Below are 20,112 nucleotides of genomic sequence, written 5' to 3'. Positions count from 1 at the left end.
ACTCCAGGACACATTGGTGGGGTTGTCTGTCCAGGGAAGTCTGTTTGGCATCATAGTAGCATCTGGTACCTGGTGGCTGAAAGAGAGTTAAGATATAAAGCCAAACAAGGGGCTGGGCAGTGGCACACCTGGTTGAGTGCACATGTTACAATGCGCAAGGACCCAGTCTCAAGCCCCCAGTCCCTACCTGCAGGGAGAAGCTTTGCAAATGGTGAAGCAGTGTTGTAGGTATCTCTCTGTCTCTCTCCTTCTCTATCCCCTCTCCCTTCTTGATTTCTGGTTGTTTCTATCCAATAAATAAATAAAGATAATAAAAAATAAAATGTTTAAAACCAAACAAGTTGTTGACTAATCATGAACCTAAAGGTTAGAATAGTGAAGATGAAGAGTTGAGGGGGGGTCCTCTATTTTATACATAGCTAGTGGGCCTATTTTAGTTACATTACAAGGGACCTATGACTATACTAGTTTTTTTTCCCTCAGATCCTGAAATCTGATATGCAGGAGGATCCAAGTTATTGTCTGGGGAGATGATGTCATAGCTGGAAAAAGAACCAGAAAGCTGGATCAGGGAAGAGAGTAGCCCCCAAATATGGGAAAGTTGTATAAATATAGTTGACTGTAAACCCCATTGATCTGATCTGGGGCCCATTAGTGACCTCTGCATCCCTGTAGATCTGAACTCATATTCTGTGGTCATGAGTAGGAACGTTCCAAGCTGCCCCAATTTCAGGACCCATCTTCCTCAGGTGTAGCATAGAGTATGTTGTCCATCTTCCAAAGGGAGGTTGGAGCATTCTCTACCATTGTTGATCCAAGTTGAGGGCAAGGTCCTATGGGGGCCCACAAAGGGGTCTATTATGTTGTTCTTGGTAGAGATGACAGGCAATATTAGGGAAAAGGATTTATTTGAGGTCTAGGCCCATCATATCTGGGAATCTCAGGACTCCTTGACTAGGGCCTCAGCTGATGGGGTGGCCTGATAGTGACTAAAGAGTCATCATTATAGTATATGCCTGTCTCTTGCCCTTATTAAGCTTTTGTAGTCCTTGCTTTGATAAGGTTAGCTTTGGAGTGACTGAGGGAAGTTTAATAGGAAGTAGGTGAGGAGAGTATCTAAGTCTAAGTAAAATCTAAGTCTATAAATTTTATACTGACTCACTGTAGACTATTGTGTTTTTGCTTTCAGGTATATATTTTGCCCTAATTTATGGATACGTGTGAACATAGGTCCTATCTCATGGGACCTGGTCTCTATCTAGGTTTGGGGACTTTGTTAGGAAGTGAACCACCTGGAATGGAATTAGAGAATACTATGAAAGGAAAGGTCTCACCCGAGTAATGAGGCTGAAGGATTGACATTCCTTGCATGATGTCTCTGGACAGTCTGAAGTGAAGCATGCTGAGGTGGTACTCGTTGCCTTGATTAGGTTGGGATCGGTGGATGCAATATCATTCGGTATGAATTGAGAGAAGCATGCAGAAAAGTGAGCCCCACCCTATAGGTTCCAGGACTGGGGGAAATATAAGCTCTATAGAGGAAGCGGGAGGTTCTTGCTGTCTCTGGGTTTAAGAAGGCAATAGATAGTTATTATTGTAATCATATTATTTGGCAATTGGTTTAACTTTGAACAATCCCATTGTTAGGATTTGCTGTATCATACCCAACATCACCATAATTTATGTCCTTGACATTATTTGTATATAGCTGTGCCACTGGTTGCTTCTGTTCTCTCTAGTCTAAGCTTTTAAGACAGTCAACATATCAAAGACTCAGCCTATGGTCTGTGCATTAAAAAGTTTGAGACATTCAATCAATTTTCCCTCTCTCATATTAATTAAATAGTGATTTATATGACTACATATTAATAGGAGTGTATATAAACACCATTCCCACCACCAGAAGACTGTGTCCCATCCCATTCCCCCTACCCCCTGCGCCTCACCCAGTGAAGCTGAACTTCTGCCCTTGCCCTCAACCCAGAGATTTTTACTTTGGTGCCCTACTCCAAATTAAGTCAAATCCTACTTTGAGTTTATCGTTCTGTTCTTCTTTCTCAATTTCTGTTTATGAGTGGGATCATCCCATATTCATCTTTATCTTTCTGACTTAGCTCACTTAACATAATTCCTTCTACCTCCATCCAAGATGGGTCAGAGAAGGTGGGTTCATTGTTCTTCATAGATGCATTGTATTCCAGTGTGTATATATACCACAGCTTTCTCAGACATTCATTTGTTATTGGGTACCTGGGTTGCTTCCAGGTTTTAGCTATTACAAATTGTGCTGCTATGAACATAGGTGTACACATATCTTATTTGGCTGGGTGTTATGGAGTCCTTGGGATATATCCCTAGGAGAGGAATTACTGGGTCATATGGAAGGTCCATGTCTAGCCTTATGAGAGTTCTTTAGACTGCTCTCCACAGAGGTTGGACCAACATACATTCCCACCAGCAGTGCAGAAGGGTTCCTTTGTCCCCACAACCTCTCCAGCATTTGTTGCTGCTGTCCTTTTTGTTGTATGCCATTCTCACAGTGGTCAGGTGGTATCTCAATGTGTTTATTTGCGTTTCTCTGACAATCAGCGACCTGGAGCAATTTTTCATGTGTTTGTTACCATTTTGGATCTCTTCTGTAGTGAATGTTCTGTTCATAATCTCTGCCTATTTTTGGATGGGGTCATTTGCTTTTTTGTTGCTATGTTTGCTGAGCTCTTTGTGTATTTTGGTGATTAATCTCTTGTGTGATGTATGGCATATGAAGATCTTCTCCCATTCTGTGAGAAGTCTCTTTGTTTGTGTGATGGTTTCTTTGGCTGTGCAGAAGCTTTCAATTTGATATAGTCCCATTGATTTGTTTCTGTTTTGGTTTTCCTTACAATTGGGTTTGTATCATCAAAGATGTCCTTGAGGTTTAGGTGGGAAAGTGTTCCACCAATGTTTCCCTCTAAGTATTAGATAGTTTCTGGTCTAACATCCAGGTTCTTGATCCATTTGGAGTTGACTTTTGTTTCTGGTGAGATAAAGTGGTTCAGTTTCATTCTTCTGCATGTTTCATCCCAGTTTTCTCAGCACCATTTATTGAAGAGTGCCTCCTTTCTCCATTTAATACTTTGGGTCCCCTTATCAAAGATTAGGTGTCCATAGGTGTGGGGATTTAGTTCTGGGCTTTTAATTCTGTTCCACTGGTCTGTGTGCCTATTTTTGTTCCAGTACCAGGCTGTTTTGATGACTACCCATTTTCTAATCAGATTGCTTTGCTGTTGTTGAATGTATGAGTTCTTTCTGTATTTCAGATAGCAGCTTCTTGTTTGATGTTTGGTTTGTAAGTATCTCCTCCCATTCAATAGGTAGTCTTTTTGTTTTTGTCATGGTTTCTCCCACTGTACAGAAGCATTTTAGTTCCATGTAGTGTCTCTTGTTTACTTTTTATTTTGATTCCCTTGCTGTTAGAGTTGAATCTACAAAGGCGTAGCTGAGGCCTATGTCATAGACTGCATTTCCTGTTTTATTTATTTCAGGTCTTACAGTCAAGGTTTTAATCCATTTTGAGTTAATTTTTGTATATAGTTTAAAATAATCTGGTTTCCCCAGTACCATTAATTAAAGAGATTTTTTTCCTGCCTCTATTGTGTAACATTGGGCATTTTTTAAAAATTTAATTTGGTAGAGGACAAGAAACAGAGAGAGCTTCATTGACAGTGAAGCTTCGCCACTGCCGGTAGAAATAGGGAACTTGAACTTGGATTCTTGCAGATGGTAATGTGGTAATGTGTGTGCTCTGCCAGATGCACTAACACCTGGTCCCTCACCTTGGCTTCTTTATCATAGGCAAGACCATATATGTCTGAGTTTATTTCTGGGCTCTCATTTATGTTCTACTGATTCCTCATGCTGTCTTATTTAATTAATAGCTTCACTGATTTTTTTCAAATGCTACCCCCTCTTAACTGTTCCTGATCATGCTGTCAGCTCTAGCTACCTCATCTACTTTCTCTGAATTCTACAGAACTGAACTTATTGCCTTTGGTACCATTACTTAACTTATGCTTCACACCACTATCATATGTCTCTTTAAACCAAGATTTGATCTCTGATTGCAGCAGGTTCTTTACTTAGTAACATGTCTCTCAGTACCAAAGTCTATGGCCTTTTACACAGTAGACTCTATTAATTGCATAAGTGTTGGCACATAAACACAAAAAAGTTGAAATCCCCTTCATGATTAGTCATCAGCAACATAAGTAAGTTATTTAGAGTAGACTTTGTTGTGCCAGAAATGTTAGTTAGTACTCAGTTTTAAGACACCTCATTTCCACAATATTTGAATTTGAATCATTCTATTCCTCAGCACCCCTTACTATATAAAAATTTTCCACCTTTAGAGAAGTTCTCAGAATATTTTGAGTAGAGACAATATTGTTAAATGAACCCTATAGCTTCTACAGTAACCTCAGCATTGTATATAGGGCAGCATGTTTAAAGATCATGAACAAAGCAAAACATGATTGACTTTTATTCATCATCTGCATTTGTTAGGTAGAGTTCACATTCCTAATTATATCCACTGGCCAGTGGGTGAACCTCTCTGTAAGCTTGTTGGCATCTCAAAATGCAAAGCAATAGGAGTCCCTGCATTAGTACAATCAAGATAGTTCTTTTCTAAAGCAGAAGTAGTTTTAATTCATATTTCTGAACCCTGAATATCTTTCATATCAAATGTCATCTTTAAAAATGGTCTACAGAGGTCCGGGAGGTGGCACAGTGGATAGAGCATCGGACTCTCAAGCATGAGGACCTGAGTTCAATCCCCAGCAGCACATGTACCAGAATGATGTGTGGTTCTTTCTCTCTCTCCTCCCTATCTTTCTCATGAATAAATAAATAAAATATTTAAAAAAATGTTCTACAACATTTTATTAGCAATTTGTGTTGCTTATAAACAGTTCTGAAACACAAAGATAAGTGGGAATGAGGGAAAATGACTCAACTTACCCCAAAGTAATGGTGTTTAAATATTTCAGCGACTTCCTTGATGGTTCTTTCTCCCTCTTTCCAGCTCTCCTCAGCTTTAATGCTCATTATTGTATACCTTCTTAAACTTTAAACATCTTTCTAACCAAGTATATTCCCTATATCCTAGTAGTCTTCATTTCTGTTCTTTTAATTTGTATTTATACTTTATCAAGTAGTTTGAATGGACCCCGGTAAATAGGGCCAATTGACCCAGATGATAACCAGCCTAACTTCCAAGATAGTGGTGTCTTACTTAGCAATTTACCTACCAACGTGTCAGTAGGAATAATCAAATGATAATAAAGAAATCAATACAAGCATTTAGCAGAATGTTAAGGAAAGCCTTTGTTAATGCTTTTGTGTAATGAAGTGCCGTACATGAACATTCTCTCTAGTAGAAATTCTATGAAAATCCCTACCTTGTCATTTCCATTGTCTTTACTTCAAGTTCCTATTACCTTGCTCAGTACAAAATAAAAGTGCTTGACAGATGCTTATTAATGGGCTGACTGTCTCTGTGCATGAAGCTCCACGTTCTGTTGTATGCTCTATCCTTACTGAAGGGCATGCTGAATCCTAAAGGGCAACTTAAATAGCTAATATTTATTAATATGGGCTTGATTTTAGGCAAATAATGTCAAATTAGATCAAAAAGTATTTGATATGCTTAGTAAACATGACTTTCAGTTTCGTCTTTGAAAAGTTCTCTAAAAGTGCATGCAGAGCTGCGACAAGAACAGACACATACTAAGTTTGAAACTGTTTGAAGATATCATTAGCATTATAAATGTTCAGTCCTTTGTGGTTATGGTAAAAAGAACTGTTGTTTTGTACTTGAAAGTTTACCAGAAAATAATTTTTATTCTTTATGATCTTGGGGGGATTATAAATATTCTTAGGACATATTAATATTGGTTAAAGTATTTTGAAGCAGTAAATGCTCAAAGGCTGCAAAGATATGATAAATGCTATCTTTTCCCCTCTAAAGTAGTTTTTTAAATAAGCTTACCATCTTAATAACATAACACAACATTGAAGGTACTTTTAGTAAAAAAAAAAAAAAAAGTGTTTTTCTGACAAGACAAAGGGTATTTATCTTCTTTGTGTGACTTTTTTTTGCTCCCATGGTTATCACTGTAGCTTGGTGCCTGCACCATGAATCCATTGCTCCTGGAGGCCATCCCCCCATTTTTGTTGCTATTGTTGTTATTATTGTTATTGTTGCTATTGCTGTTGTTGGATAGGAGAGAGAAATCGAGAGAGGAGGGGAAGACAGGAGAGAAAGACACCTGCAGACTTGCTTCACTGCCTGTGAGTCAACCCCCCATGCAGATGGACAGCCAGGGGCTGAAGTGACTTCTTTAAATCATTTGATAATGACCGATAAGTCTGTTGGATAAAGGGGTAAATTGTACCAGAGTTCTGTATTCCATCCCCTCCATTGAAAGCTTCCCTATTCTTTACCCCTCTGGGAATATGGACCCAGGATCATTATGGGGTGTAGAAGATGGAAGATCTGGCTTCTGTAATTGTTTCTCCATTGGACATGGGCATTGTCAGGTTAATCCATACTCCCAGCCTATTTCTATCTTTCTAAAGTGGGGCAGGGCTCTGGAGAGGTGGGGATTCAGGACACATTGGTGAAGTCATCTGCCCAGGGAAATCAGGTTGGCATCATGGTAGCATCCGCAACTTGGTGACTGAAAAGCATTAAGATATAAAGCAGGACAAATTGTTCAATGACCAGGAACCTGAAGGTAAGAATAGAACAGATGAGGTTTGGGGTCTCCACTTTCGAAAAAGCTAGGAAGTCTATTTTAGATATATTCCGAGGGGGGCATAACTTTACTGATTTTACCTGAGCCTGACAACTGACAGACAGGTAGGTTAAAGGTATTATCTGGGGAGATGGTGTCAGAGTTAGAAATAGGACTAGAAAGCTGAATCAGGGAAAAGAGTAGCTCCCAAATAAGGGAAAAGTATATAAATACTATTAACTGTAAAACCCCATCAATCTGATATGGGACCCATATTCGGCACAGGACCCTATGTAACCTCTGCATTCCTGTAGGTCTGAGCTTGCATTCTGTGGTCATAGCTAGGAACATTCTAGGCTGTACATATTTCAGGACCCAGCTTTCTGGAGTGGCAGAGTATGTTGACCCAGCCTCCCTTCGGGGGAAGAGAGGCAGTCCCTACCATTGTTGTTCCACATTGAGGGCAAGGTCCTGTAGAGGCCCACAAGTGGGTCCATGATGGTGTTTCTGATGGAGAGAGGGATCTGTTAGAGGTCTATGCCCATCATATCTATATGTGAATCCCGGACTCCCTAACTAAGGTCCTTGTGCCAAATATGGGCCCCATATCAGATTGATGGGGTTTTACAGTTAATGGTATTTATATACTTTTCCCTTTTTTGGGAGCTTAGCTATGATGTAGAGCCTGTTTGTTACCTGTGCTTATTGAACAATTTATATTACTCAATATTAACTATATTTAGCTTGTCATGTATTGAGATGTACCTAAAAGTCACATACATACACACATACATACTGTTTCCCTAATTTATTGCTCCTTTGGAAATATGTTCTTGGTTTCTATCCTTAAAGCAGGTCACCACTTAGGGTAGACAGGCTTTGAAAGTAACCTATTTTCTCCCTTCCATATGTCACTGGGAAGGTCACACTTGAAACCTAATGTGGAAGCCACATACCATGCAGGTGAATTGTCTCTTTCCTATACACGGTACCTATATGAATATACAGCCTTAAATGACATCTCTTTCAGATTCATTCCTGAATCACCTCGTTGGTTATACTCCCAGGGTCGGCTGAGCGAGGCTGAAGCAGCCCTGTACCTCATTGCCAAGAGGAATCACAAGCTCAAGTGCACGTTCACGCTGACACATCAAGCCAACAGGAGCAGCAAGGAAACTGGAAGTTTCCTGGACCTCTTCCGTTACCGGGTCCTCTTGGGACACACGCTGACCCTGATGTTTATCTGGTAATTATATCTTCGAGATTGTTTTGCTCACTTTTCACTGAGGATGCAAAAGGTCTACTGTCCCTTTTTCAGGATTATGGAAAATTTTCCCTCTGGTCAGGCTTTTCTCCTACTTTCTGTCTCATGAAAATAAATTCCCTGCCCCTTCTCCCTAACCAGGCACTGTACTCACCTCAGCTTTTGCAGAAAACTCCTCAAGGAAGAAGTGATGGTGTCTTACACAAGTTCAGCACACTTATCACCAGGCATATTCTTGCTCATGAAGTGTTTAGTATAGATATTTAAGCTTCATTGCCACAAAAAAAAAAGAGGAAAAAGAAAGGCAGGGAGGAAGGAAGGAAAGAAGAAAAGGAAAAGAAAAAAAGGGAAAGAAAGAAGAGAGAAGAGGGGAGGGGAGGAATGGAAGGGGAGGGGAGGGGAGAAGAGGGGGAAGAGGAAAAGGAAAAAAGGAAAGGAAAGGAAAAGAAAGGAAGGGAAGGGAAGGAAAGGAAAAGAAAGGAGAAAGGGAAAGGGAGGGGAAGGGAAGGGAAGGGAAGGAAAGGAAAGGAAAGGAAAGGAAAGGAAAGGAAAGGAAAGGAAAGGAAAGGAAAGGAAAAGAAAGGAGAAAGGGAGGGGAGGGGAGGGGAAGGGAAGGGAAGGGAAAGAGAAGTAAGGGGGAGGAAGGGAAGGGAAAGGAAGGGAAGGGAAAGGGAAGGGAAAGGGAGGGAAAGGGAAGGAAAGGGAGGGGAAGGGAAGGGAAAGGGAAGAGAAGGGAAGGGAAAGGGAAGAGAAAGGAAGGGAAAAGAAAGGAAAGGGAAGAGGAAGGAAAGGGAAGAGGAGGGAAGGGAAGGGAAGGGAAGGGAAGGGAAGGGAAGGGAAGGGAAGGGAAGGGAAGAGGAGGGAAGGGAAGGGAAGGGAAGGGAAGGGAAGGGAAGGGAAAGGAAGAGGAGGGAAGGGAAGGGAAGGGGAGGGAAGGGAAGGGAAGAGGAGGGAAGGGAAGGGAAGGGAAGGGAAGAGGAGGGAAGGGAAGGGAAGGGAAGGGAAGAGGAGGGAAGGGAAGGGAAGGGAAGGGAAGGGAAGGGAAGGGAAGGGAAGGGAAGGGAAGAGAAAGGAAGGGAAGGGAAGGGAAGGGAAGGGAAGGGAAGGGAAGGGAAGGGAAGGGAAGGGAAGGGAAGGGAAGGGAAGGGAAGGGAAGAGAAAGGAAGGGAAGGGAAGGGAAGGGAAGGGAAGGGAAGGGAAGAGAAAGGAAGGGAAGGGAAGGGAAAGGAAGGGGAGGGAAGAGGAGGGAAGGGAAGGGAAGGGAAGGGAAGGGAAGAGAAAGGAAGGGAAGGGAAGGGAAAGGAAGGGGAGGGAAGAGGAGGGAAGGGAAGGGAAGGGAAGGGAAGGGAAGAGGAGGGAAGGGAAGGGAAGGGAAGAGGAGGGAAGGGAAGGGAAGGGAAGAGGAGGGAAGGGAAGGGAAGGGAAGGGAAGGGAAGAGGAGGGAAGGGAAGGGAAGGGATGGGAAGGGAAGGGAAGGGAAGGGAAGGGAAGGGAAGGGAAGGGAAGGGAAGGGAAGGGAAGGGAAGGGAAGGGAAGAGGAGGGAAGGGAAGGGAAGAGGAGGGAAGGGAAGGGAAGGGAAGGGAAGGGAAGGGAAGAGAAAGGAAGGGAAGGGAAGGGAAAGGAAGGGAAGGGAAGGGAAAGGAAGGGAAGGGAAGAGGAGGGAAGGGAAGGGAAGGGAAGGGAAGAGGAGGGAAGAGAAGGGAAGGGAAGAGGAGGGAAGGGAAGGGAAGAGGAGGGAAGGGAAGGGAAGGGAAGGGAAGAGGAGGGAAGGGAAGGGAAGAGGAGGGAAGGGAAGGGATGGGAAGGGAAGGGAAGGGAAGGGAAGAGGAGGGAAGGGAAGGGAAGGGAAGGGAAGAGAAAGGGAAGGGGAGGGGAGGGAAGGGAAGGGAAGGGGAGGGAAGGGAAAGAAAGGGAAGGGAAGGGAAAGGGAAAGGGAAGGGGAGGGAAAGGAAGGGGAGGAAAGGGAAAGGGAAGGGGAGGGGAGGGAAGGGAAGGGAAGGGAAGGGAAGGGAAGGGAAGGGAGGAAGGGAAAGGGAAAGGGAAAGGGAAAGGGAAAGGGAAAGGGAAAGGGAAAGGGAAGGGAAAGGGAAAGGGAGCAGCCATACCAGAAGAAGAAAAATAGGACTTTAGAAATATGTACCTTTGGTTTTAATATGGGCAGTTAGCACATTCTGATTGCAATGCCTTGTGCTACATTTTGTATGGCTTTCCTACTCACTGACTACAGTGGGCTTAATGTAGTTTAGAAACCTACATTTTCATTAAGAGAGGAGAGCAACTTTATATGAAAATAATCCTACATATAAATCTCAAAAGAACAGTGAGTTGAGAATCAGGACCTGCACAGGCAAGATTCTCTTCCTCCCCAACCAAATACAGCTGGCCACCTGTTATCATCAGGGGATGGGTCTTGCCAGCCTCTGCCTTCTTTATAGTGCTAGAATACTGCAGATGTATCATAGATGTTGAACAAAGGAAATATGCTTGGACACATGGCGACTAAGGGAATCTTTGAAAGCCAAACCTCACATCATAGCCCAGGAGCTATGAATATGAGGGTCTCCTAGTTGAGGATTAAGTACTTACAAAGTTGGTTTAGGTACTAAGGTCTCCATAAAAGTTTCACTGAATTTCATGTAGATAACACCTGTTATCTTGAAGGAACCATTAGGCTTACTTTCTGTTTTTAAATCTTATTTTTTCCAAAAATGTTAACTTTGGGGGTTGTGGCCTTCTGGGGATGAAGAATGGACATGCAAACAAATAAACTAGACCTAGAGTCAGGAAGAATGTTCCTGCTTGGTTTTTATTTTAAACAACCAAAGGATCTCTTCTCAAATAAACTTGTTTCCTCCTGGGCTCAGAATACTAAAACACAGTGATGACAGAGACAATGTCATTCATCTTATTGCCCGTCTTTCTGATGATGCCATAAAATTCTAAAATCTTTTCTGGGGGTTCTGTCATTGAAGGAATGCTTAACTGGGTAGTAAAATTATACCTCTGTGTTGAACATCTGTTAATTTGGTTATTTCCCACAGTAATAACTTTTGGAATAGTTCTTTGATGCCCTAGATATACTGTTAAATATTATAAAAGCATTTTGAATTTTTGTTTGGGGCCCATAAAAAGGATTGAAATCGTTTTAATAGCTGTAATCATGTATCTCAGTGACCAGCTCTATCATCAAGGGAACTTGGTGAACAGAATCCCAACCTTGGATTCACAGACACCCTCCCTGCCCATGTTCTCTCCACTCTCCTCAGCTGCTTTTGTTTATTTATGCCTGACTTGATAGTGTCACTACTTGGTTAAAAAAAGGCCATGTGTTTTCACAACTACAATTATTTCATGAGGATTTCTAATTCAAATACATAGAGGCATACACTATCATACATGATTCATTTACACTGAGTGACATTTTGTATGAGAAGGGTCTCTTCTCAGATAGTGGCACACCCAGTTGAGCACACATGTTAACATGCATAAGGACCCTAGTTCAAACCCCCAGTCCCCACTTGCAGGGGAGAGGCTTCATGAACACTGAAGCAATGATGCAGGTATCTCTCTCCCTATCTTCCCCTTTCCTCTCAATTTCTCTTTGTTCTGTCATATAAATAATAGAAGGAAGGAAGGGAGGAAGGATATTTAAGAAGCTGAATGATGCACACTCAGTTAAGAGAACATGTTACCATGCATAAGGACCAAGGTTCAAGTTGCTGGTCCCTACCTACAGGGGGGAGTCTTCATGAGCAATGAAATAGGTCTACAGGTGTCTCTTTCTCTCTCCCTCTCTGTCTCCTGCTTCCCTCTCAGTTTCTCTGTCCTCTCAAGTAGAAAAAAAAAGGGGATGAATATTTAAAATATTTTCAAAAGCTGAATTTAAATTTGTTTAGCCTGTTGCTATGGACAAAATATCTTGGGGATAAGGAAAATAGAAAACTCAGTGTCACCTTGGATCTTTATACTTGATGGCCTGGCTATAACACTGCCCATTATCCTTTTTGCATGAGTGACAGCCCTCCCAATAGGAGATACTCAGCTGGTGCCCATGGTTCACTTGCCAGATAAGGAGGAGCCACTATGCAGTTCAGCTCCAGGGGCTGCTCTGCCCTTCTCTCCACTCCTTTCCTTGGTTACCAAACCCATTCTTTTCTTTGAATACTTCATTATATGTATTCATTATATAAATATGTATACAGTATATAAATATATATATATATTTAGAATAGAGACAAAAATTGAAAGGGAAGGGAGAGATAGATAAAGATGATAGACAGATAGATAGATAGATAGATAGATAGATAGATAGATAGATAGAAAGCTTCATCATTTGTGAAGCTTCCCCCCACCTCCACAGGTGGGGCCAGGGCCTTGAACCCAGGACCTGGCACAGTGTAATGTGTGCAGTCTACCAAGTGGGCCACTGCCTAACCCTTGGAGCTTATTCTTCATAGCTTCAAACACTTGGCCCTCTTCATTCTTGTTATTTTGGCAGAGATGGGAATAAAGCTTTCCTTTTTCTGTTTATTCTCATGGTCACAGATCACTGGGCTTTTTTCTAAGGAAACTAAAGGAAAACAAATAGAGACTTAGCCTTAGTAAACACTTGTCACAGTGAATTACACAAACATGAAAAAAAACGGGCATACTTTCAACCCCTAAGCAGTTTACTATTTTTATAGAAATACATAGTGTACAGAATGCACTTATAGATAAATATAGGCCAATCCCTGTATTTTTGCTTGTTCTATTTTGTTTTATTTTTTCATAATGCAGTTTCATAGGCACAGAAATTCCCGTTGGGCTGATGAGATAGCATAATGGTTTCTGAGACTCTTAAGGTCCCAAGTTCAAACCCCGGCATCACCATAAGCCAAAACTGAGCAGTGTTCTTGTTAAACAAACAAAGATGTCACTGTTAATTAAGCTTTTCATTCTATTTGAGGAAACTTCAACATAGGGCTTCAGGCTATATTTATTGTATTTATTGGATAAAGAGAGAAATCATGAGGGAAGGGGGAGATAGAAGGGGAGGAGGGAGGGAGGGAGGGGGAGAGAGAGAGAGAGAGAGAGAGAGAGATGCTTGACTACTTCGGTGAAATTTTCTCCCTGCTGGTGAGGAGCAGGGTTCTTGCACATGGTGAGTTGTGCACTCATCTGGGTGTGCCACCACCATCCAGCTCCTAAATCAGTGACTTTTAAGATTCATTTCCCATTTGATTCTTCAAGAGAATGCAGCCTCAGCCATGAGACTTGTCTTCTGTTTATGATTCTGTGTGTCTGCTGAATGCTGATGGAAGGTGAGAGCCTTGGTAGAAGGTTGGGGTGTCACTGACCGCCCTGTCGTTTCTCAGTTCAGGTCCTCAAGGTCATCCTCTGTTACCTTTCTCCAAGGGAGTTCTTTTCTAGAGTCATTTTGATACTGTCACAGCAACTGCTTAAGGCAAGAAATTGTCAATGAATTAAATAAAGATTAGGGTTATTGTCTTCTATTAAATATAGAATGTTTTGATGGAAGCATACACAATGCCTGTCTTTTTTCCAGAGGATGTGCCTACTCATTTGCTTTGTTAGCACCTAGACAAATTATTTACAATCCCCCCTTTTTTTCCAGCATAGAAATTCAAACTAGAAAGGTTTACTGCTTGAAATGGATCACATTATATTGAACCCCCGCTGGCAAATTTTGATGTGCTTCTTCTGCCTGTCTTTTACCTCCAACTGCAGGTTTGTTTGCAGCTTGGTGTATTATGGCCTCACCCTGAATGCAGGTGATCTAGGAGGAAATATTTATGCCAACCTGGCCCTGTCTGGCCTCATAGAGATCCCATCTTACCCTATCTGCATCTACTTGATTAACCAAAAATGGTGAGTAGAGACTAATAGGATATATGATTTATAGAATACACCTACACTTTTTTAAAAAATAATTTATTTATTCATTCATGAGAAAGATAGGAGGAGAGAAAGAACCAGACATCACTCTGGTACATGTGCTGCCAGGGAGTCTCGTGGTTGAGAATCTACTGGGCCACTTCCCGGACCACTCACCTACACTTTTATATGCATAAACAACTCAGTCTTACTGCCTTTGTCCATGGGTCATTTCTGCCAATTACTACTGGTGGTTAGAATTCTTGACTTAACTTAATCAAACAGAATTTATTTGGGGGGTGCTGGGGGTGTGGCTTACCCAGTAAAGCACACACATTACTATTCACAAAGACCAGGGTTCAAGCCCACAATCCCCACCAACATTGAGGAAGTGACACAAGTGATGGGACAGTGCTTCAGCAGTGTGTGTGTGTGTGTGTGTGTGTGTGTGTGTGTGTGTGTAGCTCCCCTTGCCCTCTCAGTTTTTTTTTCTGCTCTAGCAAATAAAATAAATAATTATCTTAAATATTTCCTGGATTTCGTGTTTACTTTATTTGGGACTTTCAATTTCATACTAAAAGGCATTGCCACCTGAGTGGCTTGAATAGTCTGCATGCTTTGCTAGTCCCCAAAGTGGGGTTATTGGCCATATGTAAAGCTCCACGGACACAGTCACTGTCACTTAGTTCTTTTACAAGGTAACTGAAGCCTCTTTTTTTTTTTGAAGAGGGGTGGAGTGAGGGTATACCAGCTCCAGGGTTGATTCCCAAGAGTGCTTGATGCTCCATGCTCCATGCTCCATGCTCCATGCTCCATGCTCCATGAAGCCAGTTAGAGCCAGGGCAGAAGGGCAGGATGGAGGGAGGTATTCCAAGCCTCCATCTTTGTGTTACTAGGTACAACATCACAACTTAGGGAGACTGGCAAAAATGTGCCTTCCTGAGCCTGAGAGGAAGCTCAACAACAGAGCGTGTACACAAGACCCTGGATTCTATTTCTGGCCCGCACTGAAAAACATCTGAGTGGATCAGGAGGTGGCATAGTGGGTAAAGAGTTGGAACTCAAGGTCCTGAGTTTGATCCCTAGTATCTCATGTGCCAGAGGAGTGCTCTGGTTCTCCTTTTCTCATTAATAAGCAAAATTTTTTTTCTTTATTGAGGAGATTAATGGTTTACAGCTGGCAGTAAAAGATGTATAACATTTCTCAGTTTTCCACATAATAATCTACCCCTCCCACTGCCCCCAGGTCCTCCTCTGCCATCATGTTCCAGGACCTGAACACTCCCCCCACCTTAGTCTTTTACTTTGGTGCAATACACCAACTCCAGTTCAAGTTCTGCTTTTTGCTTTCCCTTCTATTCTTATTTCTCAATTTCTGTCTGAGTGGAATCGTCCCATATTCATCCTTCTCTTTCTGGCTTATCTGACTTAAACATGATTTCTTTGAAATCCATCCAAGATGAGGTAAAGAAGGTGGATTTATCATTATTAATAGCTGAGTAGTATTCCACTGTGTATATATTCCACAACTTACTCAGCCACGTATCTGATGTTGGACACCTGGGTTGAGGAAGCCTTTTCTTATCACTGAAGACTTCATGTTTGTTGCAAGGAAGAATGTTTCTTCATTCTTTTGCTACTAATTACAATGGTCTCAGTTTTAAAATACTTTGTAGACCAGAGAGATATCTCACTGGGAGGATGCCTGTCTTGCCATGTACAAGGTCCGGGTTCAAGCCTCAGCATTATGTGGGGGGTGCCATGTACCAGGAGATGTGATGCTTCTTCCTCTCTTTCTGTTTTTGTCTGGAAAACAAAAGCCACCTGGGAGCGGTAAAACTTCTTATGCATGAAGTTTTGCTTCTGCAAATAATAATAATATAAATAAAATTGTAAGTTCCTTCACAGCTATTTTTTATGTGATTAAATAATGATTAACAAGATTGTAAGATAACAGGGTTAAAATTCCACACAGTTCCCAAAGTCAGAGTTCCATGTCCTATCTGCTCTATTGGAAGATTCCCTGTTCTTTATCCCTCTCTGGGAATATGGACCAAAATTCCTTATAGGGTACACAAGGTGGAAGGTCTGGCTTCTGTAATTGCTTCTCCGATGAATATGAACATTGGCAGGTTGATCCATATGCTCAGCCTGGTTCTATCTTTCCCTAGTGACGCTGGGGTCTGGGAAGGTAGGGTTCTAGGACAAATTGGTGAGGTCATCTGCGCAGGGAAGTTAGGATGGTGTCATGGTAGCATTTACATCTTGGTGAATGAAAGGCAGCATAATATAAAGTAAACTGTTCAATAAACAGGCACCCAAAGGTTGGGGTAGGGCAAATAAACTAAGAGTCTTCATCACAACTATTTTTTAACCACCACTTCACTAGTTTTTTTCACATCTATTATTTAGCTCCTGCTCTGGGCAACAAAAAAATCTTGTTCTATGTGAGCTAGAAACCATTTGAATTATGCCATTTCCTACAAACTATTATTTAATTATTTACCTCAGGTAGCAGCATAGAACAAACTTGGGGCCTCGAACATGCAAGATGCTACTACTAAATATTCCCTAGCCCAATTATTTTATTCTTTTTCCAGAGAGAGGAAACTAAATACCACAGCACTGTTCCAGTATTCATGGAGATACCCCAGTGTCATCCCTGGCACTTGAATGTGGTGCTGGGGCTCAAGCCCAGAGCCTCACACATAGTAAAGCATCCACTCTTTCTGGACAAGCTATGTCCCAGTCCCAGAAATTACTATTTAGATCAAGAACATCTTCTCTTTAGCAATCATATTTGCTTCTGTTGTCTTGAATATTGTACTTACAGCATTTAAAAGGGAAGTTTCTGTCCAGCTGAATGTTCCATTCCCAGTTGCCTCTACTAATAATGTCCACCCTTCCCCATCCCTTGGAGTGACCAGGCTTCCTGTTGCCATGACCTCTGAATTGGGCTTGGAAGCATATTCAGAAATCTATCCCTAGCATCTCCAGGTTGCTCATAGCTCCTTTGTGTCATTTCATATGCACATTCCTGAGGATCAAGGTGCCACAAGGATGTTATCCCTCGGTGTGCCCCAGATGTCTTTGCACTTCTACAGTCTACCTAGCAGGTGACTGTCACTTGAAAAACATTTTATGCTGACTGTAACATTCAGCACAATGATCCAGAGACACAGCACCTTCCTGCCTTCCAACTGTGACCAGCAGAGGCAGGATTACAGTCTGGACAGAGGAAGAAGAATGCTACCTGTGGAAGTGAGCAGGCCCACATCCAACACTAGTCTCAGCGTGGGTTACTTTTATGATTTTGATAGGGTACTTCATCAGCATCCATTCTTAACTGGGGATTATAAAACTCCCCTGGCACAACTACTGCAGAGATGACAAGTAATACTGAATTTCCTAAGAAGAGTGCATTGCAGGCACCTCATAAAGGGTGGCTTGTTGATGTTAATATTCTTACTTAGAAACTATGTCTCCTGAAGAAGTGTGCAATAAATTGCTTTTAATTTTGACATACAAATTCCATTTCCTTGTTTTTAGCTTTAAAAGAGGTAAGCTTATTTTGCAGAGCTTAAAATTTTAATTGCTGGGACTGAGTGGTGGTGCACTTGGTTGAGTGTACACATTACAGTGTGCAAAGACACAGGTTCAAGGCCCCAATTCCCATCTGCAGGAGGGAAGCTCCTCAAATGGTAAAACATGCTGTATCACTTTCTCTATCCCCTTTCAGTTTATCTCTATCTTTATCATATATATATATATATATATATATATATATATATATATATATATATATATATGAATAATGTAGTTGCTGCAGGCCAAGAGGTAGTGCAGTGGCTAGAGCATTGGATTTAAAAGCATGAGGTCCAGAGTTTAATCCCCAGCATCATATGTGCCACAGTGGTGTTCTGGTGCCCCTTCTCTCTCTCTTCTCTCCCATCTCTTGTGTTAATAAGTAAATCTTTAAAAATTTTAATTGCTTAATATTCAAACAGATGATGATGATGATGATGGTGATGATGGTGATGATGGTGATGATGGTGATGATGGTGATGGTGATGATGGTGATTTAAGAACATAGGATCTAAAATGGTACCTAAAGGGGACTAGGCCATAGTGCACTTGGTTGAGCATACATATTACCATGTGCTAGGACCAAGGTTCAAGTTCCTGATACCTACCTGCAGGGGTCAGTAACCTCTACTAGCAGTGAAGAAGTGCTACAAGTGTCTCTCTTTCTCTTTCCTTTCTTTTTCCCCCACCCCTCTCAATTTCTCTGTCCTATCAAACAAAAATCAATAAAATTTGGGGGCAATTTTGTGTCCCAGGATGTAGTGCAATAGATGAAGTCTTGGATTCTCCAGCATGAAGTCCCAAGTTCAAACCCTGGCATCTCGTGCCAGAGTGATGCTCTGACTACCCCACCTCCGATAAATAAGTTAATATTTAAAATAAAATAGAATAAAACAGTGCCTATATCATAATAGACACAGACATATGTAAATTGATTCTGTGTTGTTACCCAGCACATTATTTAATTCTGCCATCTTTTATGTTTTCCTTTGTTTTTTAATGCTTATTAATTTTATGTCCTGGTCAGTCATATTTGCTACCCATTTTGTAGGACAAGATGCAAATATGTACCAGCACAATAGCTCATCTCAGCAGTACACCTGTTTCGTCCTACATGTGACCCAAGTTTAAGTCTAGTCCCCACTGCACTGCAGGAAGATTCAGTATTGTGACCCCCCACACACACACACACACATACACACATACACACATACCACCAATCTTTCTTCTCTCTGTCTCCTATCTGAAAAAGTTGGCCTGGACTAGGAACGACCCAGTGACAGAAACAATAATAACAACAAAGGTGAAAACAACCTAAGGAGACTGAGGACATTGAAAAAGCAAGTTAAGGGGGGATAGAAGCAGTTGCATTTGTAACATTTTCAGATTGGTATGTAATCTCTTTCTGCTGTATAGGTTTGGTCGGAAGCGGACATTAGCAACATTTCTGTGCCTGGGAGGACTGGCTTGTCTTATTGTAATGTTTCTTCCAGAGAAGAAAGGTATGCCTTTCCCATTTCTACATAAGGACTTTGAACAGCCTTTTTATTACAATGAATCTCAATATAGTAGAGAGAGATTACCATATGCCATGCTTCATTTCTATGATTGCATATTATTTAGCAATTGTGTGGGGGTATAATGGGCCAGATTCTTTCCATTGCCTAAACTATTCTCTGGGTGAATAATGTGCTTGGAGGTGCACTATTAATTCTTTCAGGCGATTAAGCTACCATCTGGGGTGGCTGGGATGCAGCCCTGGCGATGTTAGAGTTGTTTATCTGATGATGGTGGGGTCCATTTAGCTCTGTGCAGAAAAGAACTGTGTCCAAGGCTGCAGATTGCAGCCATCCAACCAATCACAGAATTGGAAAGCAGAGGCACTGGTTCTCAGAGGTGGATTTGGCTCAAAACACTCTAGTAGTAGTATCAATAAAAGAATCTGTTAGTGAGAATTTACATTCTATGAGTTTCTGATACATAAAGTATGAATAAGACATTTTCTGGAAGTCTTAATATTTTCATACATTTGTAATTTTGTCATACATGCACAGTTTCAGAAAGTCTTTTTTTTTTTTTGAGGATGGTGGTAGATAGCATCATGGTTATGCAAATAGGTTCTCATACCTGAGGCTCCAAAGTCCCAAAACCAATCCCCCACACCATCATATGCTAGAGCTGAGCATTGCTCTGTTAAAAAAAAAAAAAAAAAAGTTCTCTTTGACATCGTTATCTAGCATGACTTCTGCTCCTCCAAAGACATTTTGTAACTAGTGTTGGCTCTCAACTCCCACCCCCCACCACCAACTAACATACCTGAAGCATGCTATTGCACTAGACTATTGCACTAGGAGTTGTAGTTTTGGCAGAAATTTGTCAACAAGGAATAGTGGGTTGTAATTCCACTGTGCGGGCATATGGTATAGCATATACCATGTTTGGGGGAAATTTGGGGTTTTGATGGGACTCCATGTGGAGTTTGATTTGGGGAGGAAATAATTGTAAGATGGTTTCGCAAAAGCATTGGATAACTATGGAAATGCAGTTGAAGAATTGATTTTCCACCAAAGCATATCATGTCTGAAATATCCTTTACATAATTGCTACTC

General features: G+C 41.5%; 1 protein-coding gene across 1 annotated transcript in view; it reads left to right on the top strand.

Annotated features, from left to right (window-relative positions):
* The window catches only part of SLC22A15 (solute carrier family 22 member 15), an 81,527-nt gene that overhangs the window by 46,930 nt on the left and 14,485 nt on the right, over window positions 1–20,112 (top strand). Inside the window, exons 7-9 of the mRNA XM_060202365.1 lie at window positions 7,807–8,022; window positions 13,772–13,912; window positions 18,920–19,005. Coding sequence (XP_060058348.1) covers window positions 7,807–8,022; window positions 13,772–13,912; window positions 18,920–19,005 — 443 coding nt within the window. The remainder of the gene's footprint in view (window positions 1–7,806; window positions 8,023–13,771; window positions 13,913–18,919; window positions 19,006–20,112) is intronic.

Source organism: Erinaceus europaeus, chromosome 11, assembly GCF_950295315.1.
Source record: "Erinaceus europaeus chromosome 11, mEriEur2.1, whole genome shotgun sequence".
Taxonomy (NCBI): domain Eukaryota; kingdom Metazoa; phylum Chordata; class Mammalia; order Eulipotyphla; family Erinaceidae; genus Erinaceus; species Erinaceus europaeus.
The sequence above is the reverse complement of the archived record's forward strand: the minus strand, read 5'-3'. Positions and strand labels throughout refer to the sequence as shown.